This window comes from Centropristis striata, chromosome 4 (genome assembly GCF_030273125.1).
Source record: "Centropristis striata isolate RG_2023a ecotype Rhode Island chromosome 4, C.striata_1.0, whole genome shotgun sequence".
Classification (NCBI taxonomy): Eukaryota; Metazoa; Chordata; class Actinopteri; order Perciformes; family Serranidae; genus Centropristis; species Centropristis striata.
In genome coordinates this window covers 34,549,755-34,573,221 of record NC_081520.1, presented here as the reverse complement: position 1 = coordinate 34,573,221, position 23,467 = coordinate 34,549,755, and the positions used below count along the sequence as shown (strand labels likewise).

The window sequence follows — 23,467 nt, the reverse complement described above, 5'->3', positions numbered from 1 at the left end:
GTCATTTGAGATATATTGTCCAAATCACATCTGCAGAAGTATCTGCTGAACATAGTGATCACTCCCCTCCTCAACCTGAATGTAGAAAATCACAATGATAGCTTTAGAGGCAACATTCACTCAGGCCATAGCTCTCATCACTGTGGTGCAATCAATCCAGGATGTGTTCCAAGCTCTAGATGGCAGTAGAGGTGCAGCTCACTGACAGACGGCTGTGACTGTGAGCGTGTACCTGCAAAAATCTGTTTGTGTTTGTGTGAGTGAGAGAAAGAGAGAGAGAGAGAGGGTGTGCAAGAGTGATCAAGCAGAAAAAAAAAATTCCAGCAGTGAAAGGTATTGGAGTTTTATTTTACCTGTGCTCCCACGCACATTGTTTTACAGACATTGGAGGGAAAATTGTCTATTCTAAATCTTGTTCGTGCCACCATTTGTCTCTATAATCCATGGCAGAACAATAGGCTGATGTGATCAAACAGTATCAGCTTGTTCCCTGGTTATTAAACGTCATGTCTGACCCAGATTCCTACGCAGCAGTTACTGTCACACTCGCTACCTTTCCTAGAGCTGGATATAATAGAATGGGGCAAAATAAATATAAAAGGAATGACACATAATTTTATTTCGAAGCAGCTTTAACAAGGCAAGTCAGTGCTGCTGTCAAACCTTCCACCCGAGCCAAAATTAGCAATTCATCTTCGTCCAGTAGAGCATTGAGGTTTACTGTATCCTCCAAAAACTGTATGTTTATTTTCTAGTCTTTCTACACACCTTTCTTTTCCTCTTTTCATCCAAATGCTTTGGATCTGCTTTGACAGTAGTTATGTCTTTCTTTTTTTCTTCAATGTCACTGTCCATCTGTTTATTATATTAATATCTGATGTGTCATCAGTTAAATTACTCACTACCATCAACCATCTGCATGGTAATATGGTAGGTGGGTTTAGTTTGTTTGAAAGAAAATAGTTTTTATGTGAAACTGCTCACAACAAGGTCTGTGGATTATCTTGGCTAACCATGTCATGATTTCTAGATAAAGGCTAAAGATTGAGTTTTTCAAATATAGTTTTCTGCTGCTTTGAGCACCACAAACTAAGTGCCATGTAGTTCCATTATATCTGAGAGCAAGCAGACATCTTTATGGCTGATATCTCCGGTGCTTGGCATCTCACACCGAAACAATCTACATAGAGTAATGGAAAAAATGATTAGACCACCTTTGTTTTCTTCAATTTTTTGTGGATTTTAATGCCTGGTACAACTAAATATACATTTGTTTGGATGAATATAATGATAACAAAAAATACCTCATAAGAGTTTAATTTAAGAGCTGATTTCTAGCCATTTTACATGGTTTTCTTGATAATGATTTTGGTTATTATCAAGAAAACCATGGAAAATGGCTAGATATCAGCTCTTAAATTAAACTCTTATGAGATATTTTTGTTGTGATCATTATATTTGTCCAAACAAATGCACCTTTAGTTGTACCAGGCATTAAAATTAACAAGAAATTGAGGAAACCAATGGTCTAATCATGTTTCCATGGATGTAGATGAATAGCACTACAGGTAAAAGAAAAAAATATTTATTTTTGATTTGTGGTTAACTGTTCCTCTGACGCTCACAAGTCAACGCATTCACAGCCCTCAGCGGGTGATACTGACGTACACAGAACTTGAACTTCAGTTGGGAACAGTGTGTCACTTTCGACTAGTTACATGCAAAGTGGCTTTCAAAATAAACTTTCCAGGAAATGGATAAATAAGGTTAGGGTAATAGAACAGGGTTGGGCTTGAAGCCACTACTTCTGCACTTAACCCTTTGACGCCTAAAACTTCCTGTAAAATCTCTGGGCGATTTAAAAATAAGCCCCTAAAACCTGAAGTTTTTCTGGAAATTCAACAGAAGTGTCAACGCTTCTACTAAATAATAGATTTTTCAGCCTCTGTAGCAGATAGAAATGAAATTCAATAAGCATTTGAGAGCTTATACAAATACTACAAAACGACATATCTGCTTTCCAGGCTTCAATGGGTTAATTACCAGATGAGGTTGTGCAGGAAAACTGGTCTCTTTCGTCAAAGTCTGAGTTTTGTTTGACCCATCCAGCTCCCCTTCTGCCTGTCCTTACCAGACCTTCACGCTATTTATATCGTGTCATTTAGTCTAAGTGTCTAGTGTCTATAATGGCTTTACATTACAGTTAATGTAAAGCCAAGTGCGTCTCATACACACACTAAAGGTGCCTTGTGTGTCCGTATCACACGCTTAGGGGTCGTGGGTATATCTATCTATATATATATATATATATATATATCTATATGAGTTGAGAATGAGATGGGACATTAGACTCATCTGAGCTTTGACTGATGGCCGTCGTCCACACATATGTACTTTGTATGTGTGCGGTTTTGTGTGTGACTGTCTGGGGGTGTGACACTTTAAACTGCTCCACTTGATGAAGAGCCACTCACATGCATTCCGCCGTTTCCCCCACCCTCTTCCTCCTTCATCGCTCACACTCATCCATCTCTCCCTCCTTTCTTCCCTCTCATACTCAACCTCTCAATTTCTCACTTGGCCTTTGTGTCCAGCCCTCTGGCCTCTCTCCCCTCCACCAGAGCTCTCATTACCTCTCTTTCTCAGTGACATCCATTGACCATCAATTCTTGACACCTCCATGTTCTCATCTCTCTCTTTTTTTCCCCCTTCATGCTTGATCTGCTACCTCTCTACGAAGCATCCACACCCCTTAGGTCATCTGGGACTGGCTTGTTGCGTGTCCCAAGAACCAGAACTAAGCGGGGTGAGGCAGCTTTCAGTTATTATGCTCCTCACCTGTGGAACAAACTACCTGTAGATCTGAGGTCTGCCCAAACGCTCAGCTCCTTTAATCCAATCCAATCCAATCCACTTTATTTATATAGCACAATTTTAACAAACACAAGGTTTCCAAAGTGCTGCACAAACAATAAATAGATAACACAACACAAAGAGATGTAGTAAACAATAGAACAGTAAGATGCAATAAGATAAAATAAATTAAAAATGGGATAAAAATAAATAAAATAAAATGTAAAATGTACTGCCCGCACAAAATAAAATATGCATGTATACAAATAAAAACAAAAAATCGTCAAATCATAAAATCAACATAAAATCAACATAAAATCAACACTCTACGTGGTGTTAAAAGCCAACGAGAAGAGGTGACTAAAAACACTATTGTTTACTTCAGCGTACTCTTAACTTTAACACTTACTACTCACTTGTACTCTACTGCCCTTACTTTTTAACTACACAATGTTTGACTTGTGCTTTTTATTATTTTATCTCTTTTCTTATCCTGCTGTATCTTATTTTATCTTATTTCTATTTTTATTTCTACTTCCCTGTTTTAATTGACTGTTTTTACTGTTTTCAATTGTGTCTTGCTGTTTTAATGTGTATGTAAAGCACTTTGAATTACCTTGTGTTGAATTGTGCTATACAAAGAAACTTGCCTTGCCTTGCCTTGCCTTCACTCATACTGTAACTGTCTTTATCGCTTACTCCCTATCACTACACTTTGGTTCTTCCTCTCCAATTTCCTACCCTTCAATCTATACAGTCACCTCTTCACTGTGTGTCGGTCAGGCTCTCTGTCAAATGCTCTTTTCCTCTGTTTTTCCCTCCATCTCTGCTGCTGTCTCCATGGTCCGTGGATTGTGCTTTGTCTGTGTTTTATTCCCATCTCTGTCCCTGATACATCCAGTGTCAATGTCAACCTTTTTATGGCTTTTAGATATATACAGCACATTAGTTAGCCTGCAGCAAATTTCATATATTTGACCATATTCTAGTTTTTGAAAGTCAACATCCATCTCTCATCTCTTTTTTCTTTCTTTATTGCTCTTTTTATTCAGTTAAATTTGTTTATCTTGTTTCCTTTCTTCTATGGCAGCAACACACATGTACAGTATACACACCAGCCAATCACACAGCCGTTGAGTGTTTCAGTTTGAAGTCTGGGGAGATTCGAGACATCATTAAGACAGTCAGCATACTGGACTCTTTTCATGATGTCAAGGACTTGGACAAGTATTCCTGTCCATGTTCTCGTCCCACTGTGGCCTATAGTTATGGCACTGAAACTCATTCTCTGCTCTCGCCACTCTACCCCCTCATCATATAGCTCAAATCTTTTTAGACTGGCATGTCCACTCAGTACCTCTGTTCACAGTCATGGCCAGAGAGAGGTTATTCAGCGAGAAGGATTCTCATTATTTTCAGTGGATGGGATCTGCTGTTGGACGTTTCTCATAGCACTGAGAGTAAATTATGGTTGTAGTTCTTGAAACATGGCTTGACAGTTTTCAATATCTCAGCTTCTTACAAAGGAACACTGCAGTGCTTGTGGGCTTTTTTTTCACAGCAACGATATCTGCTATAAGCAGAGTTTATCATAAAACAGAGGTTGCAGTCCCTATTTTTGATCACCTTAAACATGTTGAGAATTGGGGTACAATATTTCAATGAAAACTTGCATTTGACAAGCATAAGTCTCACTGAAATTAATTCTAATTTGATATTATTTTACATTCCTAAATTAACCCCTCATATAGTGTATTTATTGGAACTTGCCTCAAGAAAATACAGATGTGATCTAAATGAACACAGGTGTAATTGATAACATAAATAATGAGGTGAACTAGTTTCTGTTGTGCATGATGGCCCACTTCTGTGGCTTTCTGGGAAGCTGCATAAAGATTTGTCTAGCTTTCTATGCTACTTTATGTCAAAATGTCTGAATGAAGCCATCATTAAAAGTATGACTTGTCACATTTCCACATTAAAATGTCTATACATTATCCCAAATGTTTTCACCTAGAGAAATCTGTAAACCTAATTAAGGATGTAGTCCTTGTCATTTGGTCGCTAATGCCTATAAATTATAATTTAAGCCACAGTTTTAGGATATTCTTTAAGATCTTGGTTGTTTTTAACTATAACTGGATGAAGGATTTTATTGGACGTCTGGATCTTAACTTATAAAAAGAAACATGTCGAGCATATTTACACTGCATTTGACTGACATCTCCCTTATTTTCCTACTGCTCCTTTAAAGGTGGTACACACCCTTATCATTCTTAGTGGTAAGTTAACTTTGGTGATCTTGCTTAATTTTTTAAGCTTTTTAGCTTCCTAACTTCAACGTGAAATGTAATTAACCAGAATAACTGAAAACCCCTGTATAGGTTTTGAGATATCTGAATTGTCCTGAAGACAATTAATCAGCTCCATCTATTTCCGGAAACCTTTTCCCAGTTACTCTGGATAATCCATACTGTTTTAACTACACATACCTTACTGTCAACAGTTTCCTCAGTTACTATGTCTTCAGTAGAAAATTGCTGCAATGAAAACTATTTAGAGTGAGGTCCACAGATTACCCGTAGCATCTTGAATATTGTTTCTGGTGACCAATTTTTAAAATGTAAGTCATATTCAAATACACAACTCCTCTTTCTGTAAGATGTCACAGATTCTCATAGAGGACTACAGCCACTGCTTTGTGTGTTCAGTCATCTAGCTGCGCTGGCATGACTGCATTGGTGATATGCCAAAGCCTCCCCGTCTTCATCTATAGAGTGTATAGCAACTTGTGAGCTGTGGCCGTTCAGCGATTTCTCATTTTTGGCTGCTTATGAAGCAGTTGGCCATTTGGCTGTTAATGAATGAAACCAGATTAGCCCTCTTCTTTGTTGTTCTTCTTTCTGCATCCAATTCTGCATGTCTGTCTTTCTTCCATACATTTTCTTCTCATGGTTTGGATTGGTTTAATGATTTGACTCACTTCACTGTAGGTTAGTTGAGTTGACTTCAATTACGACATCACAGATTCCTTTTATTTCAGAGTACTTAAGTTTGATTTGGTTTGATAATTTCAGGTCAGGATCCAATTAGTATAAGACTAAGTGATTTCCCTACCATTAATTTTTTTAGTGAGGGGTGACACATTGGCTCAGTGCTGTTGCCTGACAGTCAAAGCGGATCCAACTTGGATCATTGGGCAGCTCTTTATTGGTGGATGTTCTCCCTCCAAATATATGCAGATAAAGTAGACTAGAAGATTGAAATTGTCAATATAATACACTGTAAAAAATGTTTGTAGAAATTACAGTAAAACACTGTCAAATTGCATCAGAAAAACGACGTAAAATTAAAAAATTAAATATCAACATAGTAGAAAAAACTGTAGAAAACACAGTAAATTAAAAGAGAAATACCATATTGTCACAAGGACACAATTATCCTTAAATCAAGGGACTATTCAGTCAAAATTACAGTTTTTGATAATATTTACATTTAAATTTACAGTAGTAATACAGTGTACATATGCCTGTTTTTGATGGATAGGTGGCCTGCTGCCTTGCCGCTTGTGCATGCAGGGATAGTCTCCTTCCCCCTGTGTCACTCAGTAGGAATAAATAAGTATAGAGGATGAATGTGTAAATGCTCCCAACCACCTTTATTCAAGGTTATTTAACGATTTGTCCATGATTTGGTCAATATACTCCCAGGATTATCTGCAACCATGCTCTGCAGTCTGTAGAGCAAGAGTCACAAAAATGCTGTTCTGGCTGACGACTTCCTCCCTCCTTCCTCTCTCTCTGTCCCTGTTGCTGCCACTCTGTCATTGCTGAAAGGTTCCCAACCATTGCCAAACAGTCAATATATATATCCAGCACGAGGCCGCTGAGGAAGGTTTAACCCAGCAGATGACATTCAGTACAGCGCCATAATCATTGCCTCCTAATGAATTAAATAGCCCTGACATTTCACAGCACAACGCTTGTCCTTTTCCTGCAACTGCTCTGCTTTTGTACCCTCCCTTTCATGCATTCTGTTGCTCTCTTGTTCTTTCTCTTGCCATGCTTTTCCATGTGTCTTCTGGCCTCTTGCTATGATCCCCCACCCACCCACCCACTCCCTGCCTCCTCTCTTCATCTCTATATCCCTCACTCCCTCTCTTACTCCTTCTCTGTCTGCTTTTCACTCGTCCGCTCATCGGTATGCTGCTGCACGCCCAGCTGTCTATGCGGGCAGAGCTGAGAGAGAGAGAGGAAGGGGAGAGAGTCACTGTTTAGCAGCAGAGACAGAATCCAGCTGGAGGGTCACAACCCTAAATGACCATCCACGCTCACACACACACGGGCACGCTCAATAAGTCATACTCTCACACTTCCCTGATGGCAGGAGCAATAGGTCATACGCCAACAATGTAGGAAGAGAGCAAGAGAGATGGACAAAAGGAGAGAAAGAGAGAGAGCGAGAAAGCAGGATTCAGGAATGAGGTGGAGGTCTCTTAGTGGCTTGCCGAGCCATAATTGTCCTGTGGTCTGGTAGGGAGGACAGCAAGAAAGGAAGGAGACATTAAAAAAAAGTAAAAAAAATGGAAGAGTCATACTCTGTAGTAGAGAACTGCTTTGCAATAGCGTCAGAAAGTTTCTTATGTCCTGGAATACAGATGAGGGCTGTATGGATGACTGCCTGGCTGCACTGTTATGGGACAGACAGATAGACTCATGTATGCACAAACAGCCTCTGGGTTTGTTCAGGTTTCTTGTGTTGGGCACATTGGTATCGATGCAAGAACATCACAAAGATATACAATGTTTATTTTATTTTCAAAAAAGTATTATTATTACTATCAATAATAATAATAATAATAATAATAATAATACATTGATAATAAATTGAATAATTTTAGCCCACTTATTAGTGAACAATCACCATGATAAGAAAATACTTTTTAAATTTGTTTCAACCTGTTAAACCAGAAGAGTAAGTTATTGTGTTCGATAAATTATGTTGGTAAAGGCCTTTGCATTGCTTTAAATGATTTTAACTGGTTAATGTAAAAATACTGTATAATTGAAATCTTAAAATACATTGTTGTGTTTTTTTCTGGACTGGCCAGTATATTTACACTGGATAATTTTATATTCGGACAGGGACATTTGGTACTGCTGAGGTGGAACTTTTTCAGTGTTTTGTTTTATTTATGACACATAAAATATATGTACTGTAAGGACCTAGGCTAGAGTAAACTACCCTTCTTCTTTATGGCGTTTTCACTGTTGAAGAATTGAGATTTGTGTGTTTGTGAAAAACACTGTTTAGCTTTATGTCATCAACAGTCAGATCTTTCCTGTAGACAAACACACGTGCAGATACACATAGTATCTCTCACTTAGGTCTTATCAAGTTCATTCTAATTCATTTATGTTATGAGAAATTATTTTGCCTCTGATCTCTAATTCTTGTCATCATGAAAGTCTTTTTTATTTTATTTTATTTTTTTTTAAAGAAACGAGGGTTCAAAGCTGTAATCAGAGCTGTAACATTTATCTCGGTGCTGTGAGGATTTTAATTAGAAGGGAATTCCCGCTGCCCATGATTACTGAGGCAAGTGGGGACTTCGTGTCTTTGAATCCGATGTTTATTCCCTGAACAAACAAAGGCATCTTATAATAATTTTTTTTTTAAAAGCTAATGATTAATCAACACATTCAAGGGGGGAAAAGTTCACAACAACAAACACATAACTGAAACATAACTGAAACAACCGAACCAGCTGCGGGGCTATCGCGAGAGACTTGGTTGTCATGGTAACTGCAGCCCAACACAAACGCTCTGAGCACAGACACTGGAGCATGCCGCCGGCGAAAACCTGAAATATTGACATACAAATCGTAAATTATTGTAATAGAAGTTTTGTTTTAATGACAGTAAGGCATGGCGGGTTGAAAAGTTCAACATTTATAGTGTTTTCACAAGTTAGTAAACCAAGGAGAGTGACAGAGAGCGTAAGGTAAGTTGTATTCTCAACAGTGTGTAGCGTAATGTTAACTTCACGTGCGGTAACGTTAACGTAAGGTTACCGACACAAACCCGAGGTACGTTAACGTTACGTTAACTTGATTCTGGTGACCTTTACCGTTGCTAAAACCTTATAGGAGAGACAGTAATTTTGGGTTTTGTTATTTGCACTGACCTCTTCCTGTTAATTTAAATGTTGTGTAAAAAAACACAACATTTAACATTTACTAACGTTGTTCGCAACAACGTTAGTGTTGGCTAACGCAGTGGTTCCCAAAGTTTGAAAAAAATACTTTCAATTTTTTTAAATCTTTAATATGGAACAAGCCAACTGAACTACAGGAGTGAACTAGGAACACGATGCATTCTCAGCCATTGTTGCCAGCAACCAAGGTTGTCAACTGTGGTGCCCAGAGGGTTTGTTCTCTCAGGTGAAGTCACTGTGTTTTTTGTTGTCAAGAAAAACACAACAGCTGCAGTATGCATAAGTGTCTGTGTCATCTGAATATCTACAGTGGTTTGATATTTTACAGCCCAATAATTGCTCGAATGTATGTAAAACCACCAAAATATTATGTATAATAATCAATTTGAATGCATTCAGCAATAGTATTTAGGTTTGTTACAATTTTTCAGTTTGATCTTAATAAAACGACAATTCAAATGTGTCAGATAGGAGGCTACACTATACAATGCAACTATAAAAGTATTTTCTATTACTGCACTCTGCCAAAGGGGACAGCTCAAATATAGATACTTGTATAGTAAAATAGTAAATAAATAATATGGTTGTATCTAACTTGTTAAACTGCAACAAATTATACGATAGCATACCAAAAAGCAATGATGCTGTAATTCTGCAAGCATTGAGGTTTCTTTAACAATGACAATGCAGATTTGCAAAAACATGACAGCTCATGTGTATTAACAGGGCAAGGTGTAAGGAATATAATATATATTTAATATACTGTATTTTTTAAATGTATTTTACCCCACTCAATGCAACCTCAAAACCAGCCAATGGATGGGAAACTGGCAATTCTGGCAACAATTGACCATTTTCACAGCCATGCTGTGGTCTTTAGTTTTGTACTGACATTGTGTATAACTGTTATTGCTTGAAGTGGGACTTAAATGTAACATAGCCATTGTTAATGTTATTACTAGCACCTGTGCTTTACCTTTTTCAGGTATGTTAGGTAGCCATCATGCAAGCTGGGTTTATTATAAGTTTCTTCTAGTTGTAGTCAGCTTTAATGTATTCCTTTACTATCCATTGGGGAAAAGGTTTCATCCAGACGACTAGAAGGTGAAACGTCAGGGTATTTGTAAAGAGGTTATACCTGAAGTAAAACTTACAGTAGCAAATCATCTCCACCTAATGTCACTTTGCAGTCAACTCAGTTGCTAGCAGGTGCCTTGCTTTCTATATATTATAATATATTATGTCTGCCTGACTGGCTAATTTCCTTAATTGGCTTTTACTGCCTTACAGAGTTGCCAGCCATTTGTCAAGCATATAAGTATGCCAGATATAATTTAAACACACAAGATTGCTTGTTTTAACTACCTCTTATACATTTGAGCAAATCTGTCCCCGCTATTTTGTTCATTTCATTGCAGCTGTATTCATTTATGGCAGTGTGTGTGATTTAGTCTGGGCCCAATGTGATAGCCCGTTTTATGCCATTACTGTTGGTTTTTATTGCAGAAGAGACCCTTTGTAAAAAGCACAGCGCAAGACGTAGGAGGAATACCTGAGTCCTTAGAAAGAAGAGACATGAATTTAAATGACTTTGTGGTGCTTCCTAACAACAAGGCCAAATCCGTCAAGCTCAATGCCAGGTAAGATGAGATAAGATCAATGATGTGAGTTAAGGCATTTGGTAGAAGCCCATTAGGGTTACTTGGCTGCCATGCTATTTCCATCTGTTTCCATTCAAATTCTGCCCATAGAATGAGTATTTGACAAAATGCAGTTTCAGGCAAGATAAACCTTGTGACCTGGATTCTGATCGTTTTTACTGCAGTGTATTTGTTTTCTTCATAATGCCCAATGCAAAATTGAGTCCAATCTCCTACATAGTTTCTCATTTGCCAACAGGTAATTGACTGAATTGATGTCTAGCGTGGTGGTTCCCTGATCCAGTGACTAATTGAATAAAGTATTGATCAGTCATGGCAACAGGGATCTGCTCATGCAGTAGATGAATTGAACCTATTGATGAAAGCTTGGCTGCTCAATCTGATGGAGTAGGTCATTTGTATGATTGATTGCAGTTGATTGATTGCACATATGTGAGTGTGTGTGCATGTTGCCATAGGAACCTGCAAGAACTCCAGATGGAGACGGTGACTCTGGCCCAGGAGAGCAACGAGATGGAGGAGAAACTGCAACAGCTGAAAGAAAGCATGAGTAAAGAGAAGGAGGAGAGAGGGTGAGTATTGGTGTTATAATTAGTGTAACAGAGGTGATGAGAAGGAGAGGGGGGCAGACTGAAGTGGGGAGGCAAGAATGGAAGTTAGAGAGGATAGTGTATGTTCAGGAGAAGCAGCAACAATTATTATTCCTGAATCAAGTTTGAATTTACTACACATACTTCTACTGCTCCTTGTTTTGTCTGTTACATCATGTAGAATATCTGTTATTAGTTTGTTGCTGTCTGACTAGTGTGGGATTTGAACCCCACCAGCAACAGAGCTCTGAGGATAAAACTGTCCATCTGTCTGTTTGTCTGACTCTCCAACACTTTAACCTAGATCAAGATATCTAAACAACTTTATCTTTATCTATTTACTCTGGAATATATATATATATATACATACAGTATTTAATATGGCATGTGCTGATATTCCAATTGGAAAACTACCTTGGTCACAATGTGATCTGACTTAGATTCTTCACAAAGCATTGAAAAATTGGTTTTACTTAAACTCGTTGTAAAAAATCATCTTCATTTAAAAACGGCTAATTTTGTTTCTGAAAGAGATGTGCAAAGGGTTAAGTTTGTATTGTTGTCTAATCAAATCTAAATGTTGTTTTTATTCCTGCCATGAAAACAATGCTTTCTCCACTGTAAGCCATTACAAGATAAGACAGAAAAGCAATGACAGGCCTAGCCATGTGAACCTGACAGAAGAGCTGTTACCAACTTCAACAGCCACACAAAAGCAAAAAATCATAAATGAGGGCAGATGAGATTGAGAAGATATTTGTTTTTGCCTGGTATAATAGGCTATGTAAGCAAGAGGGACCGAGGGATGAACAGAGCGATTTGGGAGATAAGAGGCTTAATGTATAAATGCGGAAAAACATCAAATCCACACTGTCACAGCTAAACGTAGGGAACAGAGCAGGTGACTAATGGAGAGACAGGAGTTAGAGAAGGAGGTAGGAATGCGGGAAAAAGACCACAACAGTTCTAAAAGCGCAAGCAAGAAAGTAGAGACACTAATAGAGATAGATAGAGGAGGGGGAGTAAATGAAAGAGAGGGGAGGTCAATGACTTCTCTACCTGTAAAGGTCAAGAAAAGGTTGCCGTGGAAGGAATAAAGGAGCAGTCAGAGAATTGAAAAAGCCACTCATAGGTGGAGTAGGCTCACGCCCATATAGTGAACTACGCTAAAGGTCAGTGGAGTCCTACAGAAACTTGGTTCTAACATCTTGTGTGCATCTTAACTCATATTCTACAATCACTGGAACAGTAAAATGATTAAGTAAAAATACATAGAGGAAGCATTTGATGTTAAACTAAGCATTAAAATAAAGGAAATAAAGTATTAAGCCAGGAGAGAGTAGAGTAATTGCCCCTGCAATACAGGGGCTCATAGGCATAGTGTTTCCCAGCAAGTGCTTTGTTTTTATAAATATATAATATAAGTTAGAGAGTCTCAGGCTATGATTAAGGTGTGAATTGCAGGAGGCGAGACAAAACTTTCAGTGTGTTATCCCAGGGGCTTCACACTTCGAAACAAATGAACCATATGTTGTTCCCATGATACTGTTCAGTGAGCGTTCAGATCACCAAAAAGGGAAAAAGAAATGAAAAACAAAACCAAAAAACCCCAGAATAAAACCAAGCATTGCTGTTGTGATGAAGAATATACATTTAAATGTAACACTATATCTTTGAGATTACATTTATAATAAACCTTAAACCTTTCTCAGTACAGAGTGCACCATGCTTGAACTTGTGCAATTGGGCATTTGAACTTGGCATATCTAACTTGGAAATCCAAACTTGCTGCAGTATAATACATTTACATTTCTTGCTAACACCACAAATCAACTCAGCTGATTACACCTCGTTACTACTGTAACAAAATATTCTCAATTTAATGTTCCACTTACAGACCTCATTGACACTGCCATACAGTCAAAAAATATGTCTGTTAAATCACCAATCGAATGCCTGCCAATCCTAATATTTACAAAAAAATAAATAAAATTTCTGCCCTGCAACTGTTCATTTTCATTTATATACACAGTATTTGTAAATTTTTATTGAAATGTGGTGATATCGGTGCGTAAAAAGGATCCTAACAGAGGCAGAGCTGTTACTGTTTAATAAAAACATGAACCTTCATTTTCAGATAAACTAGTATGGCATAATTTTTTTTAATATTTCATGTCTGAGTCCAAACTTTATCTTTCAAAAGGAGTTACATCATAGATGAAAGACAGTGACCGGCAGTCATATTGGGAGCTGCCAAGATGATTGGCTGGTCTCATTTACCTTGCGGGTCCTAAGATCTTAAAAAATGATGGAGGGAATTCCAAAAAGGTATAATTTTGATATTTTCGTCACATATTTGAAATCTAAATGGCTTCTCTCGGCTGAAAAATATCAAAACTTCAATAAGTGGCATAGAAATCCGAGAAAGAAAATTACAACAGCTTTGAGCCTGGTTCAAAATCTTATCGTACACTAGTTACTGCGAAATGAATGCTGGGATTTGGAATTTCCCAGGTCTCCACAAGTCAGCAAGTCTACAAGAAGTGCAAACAATTTTTGTTTTTTTGTTTGCACCAGCTGAAGAGAAAGGCCTCTTGTGCTATTTTTCTCCCAAATCCATCCATCAATTCCTCTCTTATGACATCTGTCTTTTTTTTCCATACTTAGCAAAGACCTGTCCATATTCACACAAGCCAGGGCTAAACTTGCCTAGAACGTGTGACCATGTTGTCTTTGAGACAGATGTACTTTTCTCCTGTAAAGGCCTTGCTTGAAAGTAATGAAATTGCCTGAGTCAATCTTATACTGAGCAATTGAATCAGACTTTTCGGCTATAGTCTCCAGCATTTTATTCTATTTCTATGTTTTCACTTGTCAAATGAAAAATGATAGATATCATCATGAGAAAATAGATTATATTTAATCTGTTATGCTGTTGTGACAGTGGGCAGAATAAAAAAGTGTGTTTTTTCTGATAAACACTGTTTATAAAGTGGTTGTAGATACTATATATATATCAGTGTATTTGCTGTCATAGTGCCTTATCCACTGTAACTGAATCATGGGGATCAAGTGTGAATAAATTCTATAGAAAAGCTGTCACACCGAGAGATGAAATCATCACATTATATCCCAAACACCAACATCTACAGGCCCAGCTGTACATTGATTCTAAGTTTGTTTATTTATTTTTTTGAATATGATTGGGCTTTATGGTAATCTTAAATATAATGAGACAGCATACACACAGTGAACAGGCACATGCATACTTAGATTACAAACACACTGTACCACAAATACTGGCCCAAAGTTTGTGTATTAGTGTGAATGTGTCTGAGGCATATTCTGAGGCTATTAAAAATGCATGCACATCTTCACATTAATTTAAATGGATTGGATAGCTCACTCGCACACAGACAAAATAGCATTTATTTTCTCTCCACATTTCATTACAGAGTGTGTACCTGCCCAATTACTATGACTATTATTCAACAAATTCAGATTGAGGGGCATCCCAGCCTGTGTGAGCAGGAAGTTAATTTGCTGAATGCAAACAAACACTGGTTATTAATGTGATTGTTTTATTCTAGATTCCCAGTTTACCTCTTTTCAACTCATTTCATTAATAACTCAGAGATATGTTATCCAATGTGAAGTTATGGAGAACAGTGTAATAGGGGTGTATATCATAATATATGAGCACATAACTCAAGGACAGCTTTAGGGAGATGCAGAGTACATATATTACGCACACACTCCTTCAAATAGTAACAGCCAGAAAAAGGTCACACACACACACACACACACACACACACACACACACACACACACACACTCACACACACATATACGGGCAGCACTGCTAATTACAGTATCAGTTATTTATTTTATTTATTTATGATGCATTTCTGTTGGTAGAAATTCATACATCATCACAAAAGAGGAAATGCATACCACAGATTATAATTATAGGTTAATGTTTTCTGTTTTAGGAGATGAGTTGTGTTTGTGTGTAGCTCTAAAACCTAACTCTAATTAAGAAGTCATACATCAGTATGGGGAAAGGGCCTTCTTGTCCAGGCTGCACAAACGATAAGCATATAAACACAGTGTTTCCTGTCACACTGAAGTACTGCAACATTTACCGCTCCACCAGCCCCAAGATACAACAAGGTATGTGCGCGGCTGCTTGTGTGTATTTTTGATACTAGTCCTCCATAAATAATGGCACTGGTGTTTGTGTGTTTTTCAACACTTTGTAGGTTAAAGAGACTGCTCCACTTTTTTGGTCCTATATGCCATGTTCTTTAATCAGTAAAGACACACACAACTCAGCTACACAACAGGAATCCTGCTTCAGCCCTTATGTCTTTGAAATATTATTAGCTTTGGAAAGATTTTATATTTGTGTGTAAGCCAGTTTGAGGTGAAAAAATATAGCGTGAGCTTGAGTTTGTGTGTAGGAGAACGACTCAGCTGGCTGAACTACAAAGTGTAAATAGATGAAATAGTGTGCTTGGGATATGATGTGGCTGAGCGCTAACTAAAAAAGTAATACATCATATTGTGAATGATTACTTTTTTTCTTATTTTTACTTTCCTTTTGAAGATACAAAATTAGTCAAGTTTTCTTTTCACACATGCCATTATTGATTAATAATGTTTTGCTGATTTGTTTTTATATGCAACTGTGACATTTTTGTCGTGCAGGGCTTTTGTCAAGCAAAACATATTCGAAAATTTTCAACATTTTTCATTTTTAGCGCGACAGCTGGGTGAAGATGTAGAGGGAACGCAGTGAGCAGAGTCAGCAGAGATTGGTTAGAAGATGAGTTTACTTTATGTTGTCTTTCAAGTTAAACATATTTTATCACTTTTTCCAACCTAGTTTGTGTTTTAAATTTATATTTTTGCCATCTGTTGGCCAACATAATACAGAAGAGGGCAGCAAAAGAAAAGTTTGTGGAAGATTTGATGAAACTCCAAACTAGAGGTCGACTGAAACTTTTAAAGCCTGATATAAAAACGATAGATAGCCAATAAATCGGCCGATATCCCCAGCTGTTCAACGGAACCACAAAAGTTTATTCCACACTTTCTAAAGCTATCACCAGAATAATGTGCTGAAGAATATTTCATGGAATGGAGCTTTCTGCTTTCTGAAAGAAATATCTCAGATATAATCTACAGCACTCAAAATAAAACAGACCTATATAAAGTAAACTTTAATTTTAATAAAGATTTTATCAGGTACACATCACCTTGAATTTATGCAAGGAGCCTCCGTACAAACGGTGATGTATAGATCAGGCTGAGCAGTCATCTGCCACTATCAAGTATAGCAGCAAAACAATACTTTGGAGATTATATTGAAGAGTAGCTGTCATGGAGTAAATTACATTAGCAGGTAGTAAAATAAAACCAATACCCAAGTCCTGCCAGGCTTTTACAATTGAACCGTACATTCTTGTAGCTGCAGTTCCTTCCATCCTTTCATCTGAGGGCTGCGTGTAGCGATGTGGCAGTCTCTTAGATGTGAAACCCAGAAACAATTTGAATCAATTAATTGGTATACCTCTAATGAAAAAGTTAAAAGAGTTTCTCATCACTTCCTCTCTGACTGACATGGGAGAAAGCAGGCGAGGATGGGGGGGAGGTTTGCTGGTTAATCAGGTGTTCTGATGTATGATGTGAAGGTTACCTGGATTTTCTCTAAGCTTCCTCCCTTACTTGCCTTTTCCTCTCAGAACATGTGAGTGTATCTTTGACAAGCCTTTACTGTAGATCTTCAAGCTGTGATTTATGCTCAGGCTGTGCAGCGTACTGTGTGTCTGTGTTATGCAGCACCACTCTGTTTTTCTCTCTCTGCTTGTCTCTTAGATCGCAGAGCTCCCGGACTAGATGAATTGTTCGTCTTTGTCTTAGAGTCGGGCTACACACACACACACACACACACACACACACTGCTACGTGCGCACCCAAAGAATAGGCGAGCAAATTCAGTTTGCTGAGAGGAGGTGCGGTATAATCAGTTTGTGAAGAGTACACAGGCGATAATAAAGCCAGACCGGCGGCTTGGGGCAAACGCACTACATCATTCACTGTTTTGGCCTGCCTGAATCACAGATTTAATGTAGCTTTGTCTTTAGGCCTACACAGCTTACAGACACTAGCTCTCGCCTTATCTAAAAGTACAGTTGAGGTTTCCCTTTTCCTGCTTCCTCTGCTGGCTCTCTGTAGTACTTGTCTTTCAATTGGCCCTTTTGCTTCCTCTTTTACTCTTTTGTCAGCCTTTGTTTATTCCTTTTGTGTTGTGTGTGTAGTCATTTAATTTGTTTCATTTGGCTCCTCCTAGCAACTGTTTCTGTCTGTATTTGTGCGCACATACTAGGTCTGCATAATTAATTAAAATTTGATTGAAATTGCAATATAGACTAGTGCAATATCCAAATCACAGGAGGCGCAGTATTTGGCAAAATATGTATGTATGTAAAATAGTGTTGTGGCACTGCAGAGATGCCCCAACCTACAAACTGTATTCTACAGACTTAAGAAAAAATTCTTTGTTTGGTACAGATCCTTGCAAAAGGATCATTTTAATAATAAACATTAGAATAATGATGCAAAAAAGATTCCCTCCAATATCATGAATCATATAGAAATTGCAATATCAGTCAAAATAATTGCAGCTTGACATTTTTTTCCAAATCATGCAGCTCTGGTTCATGGGTTTGTTGACTCTGTGACCATACTGGACTAAAGTATGTTGACATTTGTGTTTTATAGGATTCCAAGTCATCTCACACTGGGAGAGAGGGAATTGAGGGAAGACTTGATTACTTTGGCATTAGACTTCAGTGTGCATTTGCATGTGTGTGTGCGCGTGCAGGACGCAGATGTTGTCAGTTCTCCCTGTGGGTGAGACGGGTCGATAGCTGCGTGCTAAACATGAATGTGTCTAGGTACGACAGGTGGTGTTTGCCTTGGGTTAACATTGAATCGTTTGTCGTTTCTTCTCCTGTCAGTGCAATAGTGTCTGTTTATCATTTAGAAATATGAGCTTGCTCTAAGCTAATCTGAAAGTGTTCTACTCACCGTGTTTCTTCCGCTTTAACTTTGGTGAAGAAATGCTCTTTGACGACGTGGCATTTGGTGTCGTGTTTGATGTTTGTTTCCAATATGCAAGTTGTGACTCAGAGGTTGTCATCTGCTATCCATCCACCACACGGTAAAAGGTGCACAGCAATGTGTGATAGGAGTGTGTGAGTCTGCATGTGTCTATTTATGTGACTTCCCCTGTGTAACAGGTGGAGTCAGGTCACTGCATGTCATTTACACTGCAGTGCTGGCTATACAAAGAGACAAAATCTGTCTCTCGCTCTCTCTTACACACACACACACACACACACACACACACACACACACACTCTGTTAGTTTAAAGTGTTGATATAACTTTGGTCGTGCTGATTAATCTTTGCATGTTGGAGTGGTCTGCCAGCAGCACTCACAGTCAATAGGTTGCGAGGGAAGTGTGTGCATGTGTATTTGAGTGTTTGTAAGACAGAGAAACATTTGCTGTGGGATTGTGTCATTTTATGTTTCTGCAACAACTTTGTGCCATTATTATTTTGAAGCGTGTGTTTACTCATACATATATGTGTGGGTGTAATTGAGTGTGTGTCTGAGTGGATTAGATAATGAGGTATTTGCTAATGCAAAAGTCCACAGAGATACACAGACACACACATTTTATCTCTTCAGGTTGCCTGTCCTGAGGGGACACCCTGTCATCCTGCACCGACAGGGGTGTGCCTCAACTGTCTCCCCTAGCGACAGTCCAGTTGCCAAGGTGATGTCGCTGGGGTGATTACCTGACGCCCACCCTCAGTGTCAGCACAGCACAAGGGTGTTGGCAACTCTTGCCATCACACACACGCAGATGGAGGGAGACACACACTCACACACACAAATAGAGTCTGATTTCCTGTGCCTTGACAGGCTGCCAGCTCAATCCAAAATAAACTTCTTTCACAGACAGCCAGACATCACAATAGCATAAATAGCATAAATAATTCAACAACATGAGCATGAATAACTCAAGTCTAAATGAGGATCCCTCTCCATTTCTTCACTTTCTGCAACTGACAGGAGCGTCCTGCATGAATGTGTGTGTGTGTGTGTGTGTGTGTGTGTGTGTGTGTGTGTGTGTGTGTGTATGTGTGTGTGTAGGTGCATTCATGGTCTTGTAGTTGCAGCTGCATCTGTGCCTCTGTGTTTGTGTAGGTATAATTCCTTAAACCTTTCATGTTTCATTTTTGTATGTCTGAGGTTCAGTATACCTCTATTGTCTGCAACATGATGGAAAACATCCTTTTGGTCTTAGACTGAATCATGCAATGTGAAAATTAACACCCTTATGAAGTTGTATATGTGCATAATTTACATTGGCATAGCCATATTCTTGTGTGTATGTAAAGGCGTGTGGCAAAGGGCTTTTCCTTTGCGGGTATAATTCCTCTTAATAGCACAAGGAGCATGTTGTGATATATTAAACACTCTTTTTTGTTCAATGAAGCACAGTGATTTTTAAAATGTATTATTTTTTTTTAAATTTAGACTAAGGGGCTTAGGATTTAGTTTTGTAGTGCTGTTACACCTTTTTCATGCTGATATTATTTTCTTTTTCTTGACATCACTGCCTTCTCCTCTACTTAAAGTCTGACACTGTTATTAAAATGCTTCAGTGTACGTGGGTACTTCAATGGATTAAAATGCATTAATCCTGAGCTCTGCTACATCTATCCTGCTTTATTGGAAATATGGGAATGACAAGGTGTTTGTATTGTAACTTTTTACAAAATCTTATAAGTCTAATACAGGCTAAAAAGTATTTTCTTTTTTTTTCTTTTTCTTACAATTAATGTGGCAGCAAAATCAATCCCCTCCTTTCACTCTGCTTTATATGCTGTATGCGGATAGTCAAAGCCTTTTGCTATAATGGAAATTTCTCCTTGAACAATGATAAATTAAAAAAAAACATCTCTGTGTGTTTCGATGTGGGCGGCTGTATTTTTATGTAATCAGCGTCATACTCATATCTTCTGAAATAGAAGGACTATCAGAGGGATTTTTATATTTTGTGAATCAAAAAAATCAAATTAAGGACAAAAAACAGATATGTTGATGTTATGACTGATTCATAGTTATCTCTGTCTCTATCTTGGTCTCTTTGTCCATTTAGGCATTCTGGAGGGTTTAGATGGAAGTCTGGACAATATGGTTCTTTAAACAGCAATGCACTAACAAACAGTACCAAGAAGAACAAGGAGAACAGACTCCAAAAGGTACAAGACAAATCCATCTATTCATCTGTTGATATGTGCATTATGTAGTAATTAGTTTCATTGCCTTGCATTCATAAATGTCACTGATGTAATGACAGCTTATTATGATATTTACTACATTTGCTCACAGATTAGTTGACATGCTAATTAGTGGAGAGTTTTATACATCACATGTTCTGACAAGCTTTTTCCTTTGAGACGTGACATTAAGGCTCAACTGCGCTGTACTAATTGTCTCCTTATTCCTTTTTTCCATATATGCTGTTGATGCAACATGCATCTGCTTCCATGAAAAAAAAAAAACAATCACTCCTTTAGTACAGTGTACACAGCAGATTTGAGGTTGGACTTTGCACCTTGATTTGATTTTTTGCCCCCTAGCATCTCAGGAGAGAAACCCTGTTGCCTTTGAGTTTACCTAAAAAGGAAGAAGATTGAATTAAAGAGTGGATTAACTAATTGTATATTGTTTAGCTAGTCTGTATTAATGAATTTATTTGATTACTCATGAAAAAATGCATGATGTTAATGTGTAAATCATATAAAATGACACGGAGTAGTTCACATACATACAGTCATGGAAAAAAGTTTTTAGACCACCCATTGTTTTCTTCAATTTCTTGTTCATATTAATGCCTGGTACAACTAAAGGTACATTTGTTTGGGCAGATACAATGATAACAACAAAAATAGGTCATAAGAGTTTAATTTAAGAGCAGATATCTAGACATTTTCCATGGTTTTCTCGATAGTGATTTTGGTTATTATCAAGAAAACCATTGGGGCATTAAAAAGAACAAGAAATTGAAGAAAACTATGGTCTAATATTTTTTTCCATGACTGTACATATATACAAACTGACTGACACCTACATAACACAAAGCATCGCCACTGATGTTTTACTCCCCGTCTCAACAGCTGTCAGCAGGCAAGGCAAAGATCCGAGTGCTGAAGGATGAACCTCTGACAGGTGAGTAGTTTAAAGCCACAACCTTGGCTTCAACTGTGTGTTACCTGTACCAGGTAGATGTGACACGGATGTGTTCTCAAAAACAGTGATTTTTTGATAAACCACCATGCACTGAAATTCTTTCTACCCTCCACATTGAGGTTAGCATTCAAGAGCTGCTACAGAGCAGCACCCTGGGAACTGGAAGAGGTTCAGTGTCTTGGTCACGGTTACTTCAGTAAGGTGGATACTTGGCATCACAAGCTCACAGACTGTGGAGTTCTCTTGTTAAAGATTGATCTCTGTAACCAGGAGCCAACCTTGCAAGAATTATTAATGTTTGGAACAGGCCCGAGGCACATAATCACACCTTGAATCAGAATTTCTCAAAATGTGCTGATACATGTTAAAATGTATACATAAACAGTAAATGCAACTTTGTAAGGACTGTCTTTGGGGTATACAGTTAGTCGCAATGTAATGGGGGATATTCCTTTGTGTTTTGTTATTTACTATGAAAAAGATTGCAATCTGTTTTACAAGCATGGGGATTGTTAATGCTTTTTGCACAGAAAACACAAGCATTTCTGATTCTTGTGAAATGTATCTTTATGTTCTTGTTGGACTAGGCAGGAAGTCAGTTACGTATCGTAAATAATGATCTTAATTGAAATCACCTTGCCAAGTGTTAACAACAGTATACTTGCTCTGTTTAGCCACACCTCAGCCGCCTCCCCCACCTCCACCCCATACCACTGGTCCTAGTAGGACAAGGAAAAACAGACTGAGGGGAACACGCTGTGGACAGTGTGAAGTCAAGACTGCAGGACTTGTAAGTACATAAACAAACAGACATAGACACACTCAGAAGACACTGTACCGCTGATATTTTAGTAACTCCAGTGTCAATCTAATAAAAAATGCATATGGAAATACACAAAGTTTTATTTTGTGAATCTACAAGTTTTATGTATCTTCCCCCTGGAATCAAATAACTTGACCTTCACTCATAGCTGAAATTCAGAATCTCATTTTCTGCCCCCCCCCCTTTCCGTTCCTATCACCTTTTGTCCACCTGTCCATCACTTTTTATCTGTCAATCTGTTCATTTGTCTCCGGTGCTTCACTGGTCCCCCTCTGCCCTCGGTCTCTTTCTGTATTTCTGTACCCTCTCTTCCTCCTGCATCAGTTATCTTCCTCTGTCATCCAGGTGCCTGCTATCTCCAATCCTGCTTCCCTCTTTCTCTTTGCATCGCCTATCTTACTTTCTTACTCACACTCACACATTTTTCCTCTCCCCTGTTTCTACCTTTTTCCTGCCTCATTCTGCCTCTCTGTCTCTCTTTCCTCCATCACGTTTATCTGTCTTTTTCTCTCCTCTCCCAGCCTCTCTCTCTCACTCTCTCCCTGTACCTCTGCTGTCCTATCTGTTGGTCTATCTGTGTGTTTGTGTTTACACTGATAACAGTTTAGCAGGATCCATTCATCGATACTCGAGACCTCTGAGGGCAGCATTGTTTATTCTTTCTCGCTCTTCATCCACTGTTGCTCAGGAGGGGGGACTGTAACCTGCAACTGTATGTGTGAACAAGAGAGAGAAGGGGGGGTAAAAGCCATGCTGTATGTGTGTGAATAATACACTGTGGCAAACTGAGCTGAGTAACACATGCTTGATGACCAGTCACTCCCACATCCCCGCCTTCTAGATCCTCAGCGACCCATGTGTAATTTGGCTCCTATGTCTGGCCGTGAAGCCAGCTGAGTTTAGAATTGAATAGCTGATGTTTCTGAGAGGCAGTGTGAGAGAGAGAGAGAGAGAGAGAGAGAGAGAGAGAGAGAGAGAAAGAAGGAG

General features: G+C 38.4%; 1 protein-coding gene across 2 annotated transcripts in view; it reads left to right on the top strand.

The window, feature by feature from the left end:
• The first annotated feature begins 8,685 nt into the window (after positions 1–8,685).
• The window catches only part of zbbx (zinc finger, B-box domain containing), a 57,792-nt gene continuing 43,010 nt past the window's right edge, over positions 8,686–23,467 (top strand). Inside the window, exons 1-6 of one of the 2 annotated variants that reach the window (XM_059330423.1) lie at positions 8,686–8,857; positions 10,577–10,710; positions 11,190–11,303; positions 20,564–20,666; positions 21,585–21,636; positions 22,332–22,447. In XM_059330423.1, the coding sequence (XP_059186406.1) occupies positions 10,646–10,710; positions 11,190–11,303; positions 20,564–20,666; positions 21,585–21,636; positions 22,332–22,447 (450 nt within the window). In that variant the 5' untranslated portion in view covers positions 8,686–8,857; positions 10,577–10,645. Of the gene's footprint in view, positions 8,858–9,192; positions 9,297–10,576; positions 10,711–11,189; positions 11,304–20,563; positions 20,667–21,584; positions 21,637–22,331; positions 22,448–23,467 lie in introns of those variants that run through there. The other variant, XM_059330425.1, reaches the window with a different exon arrangement.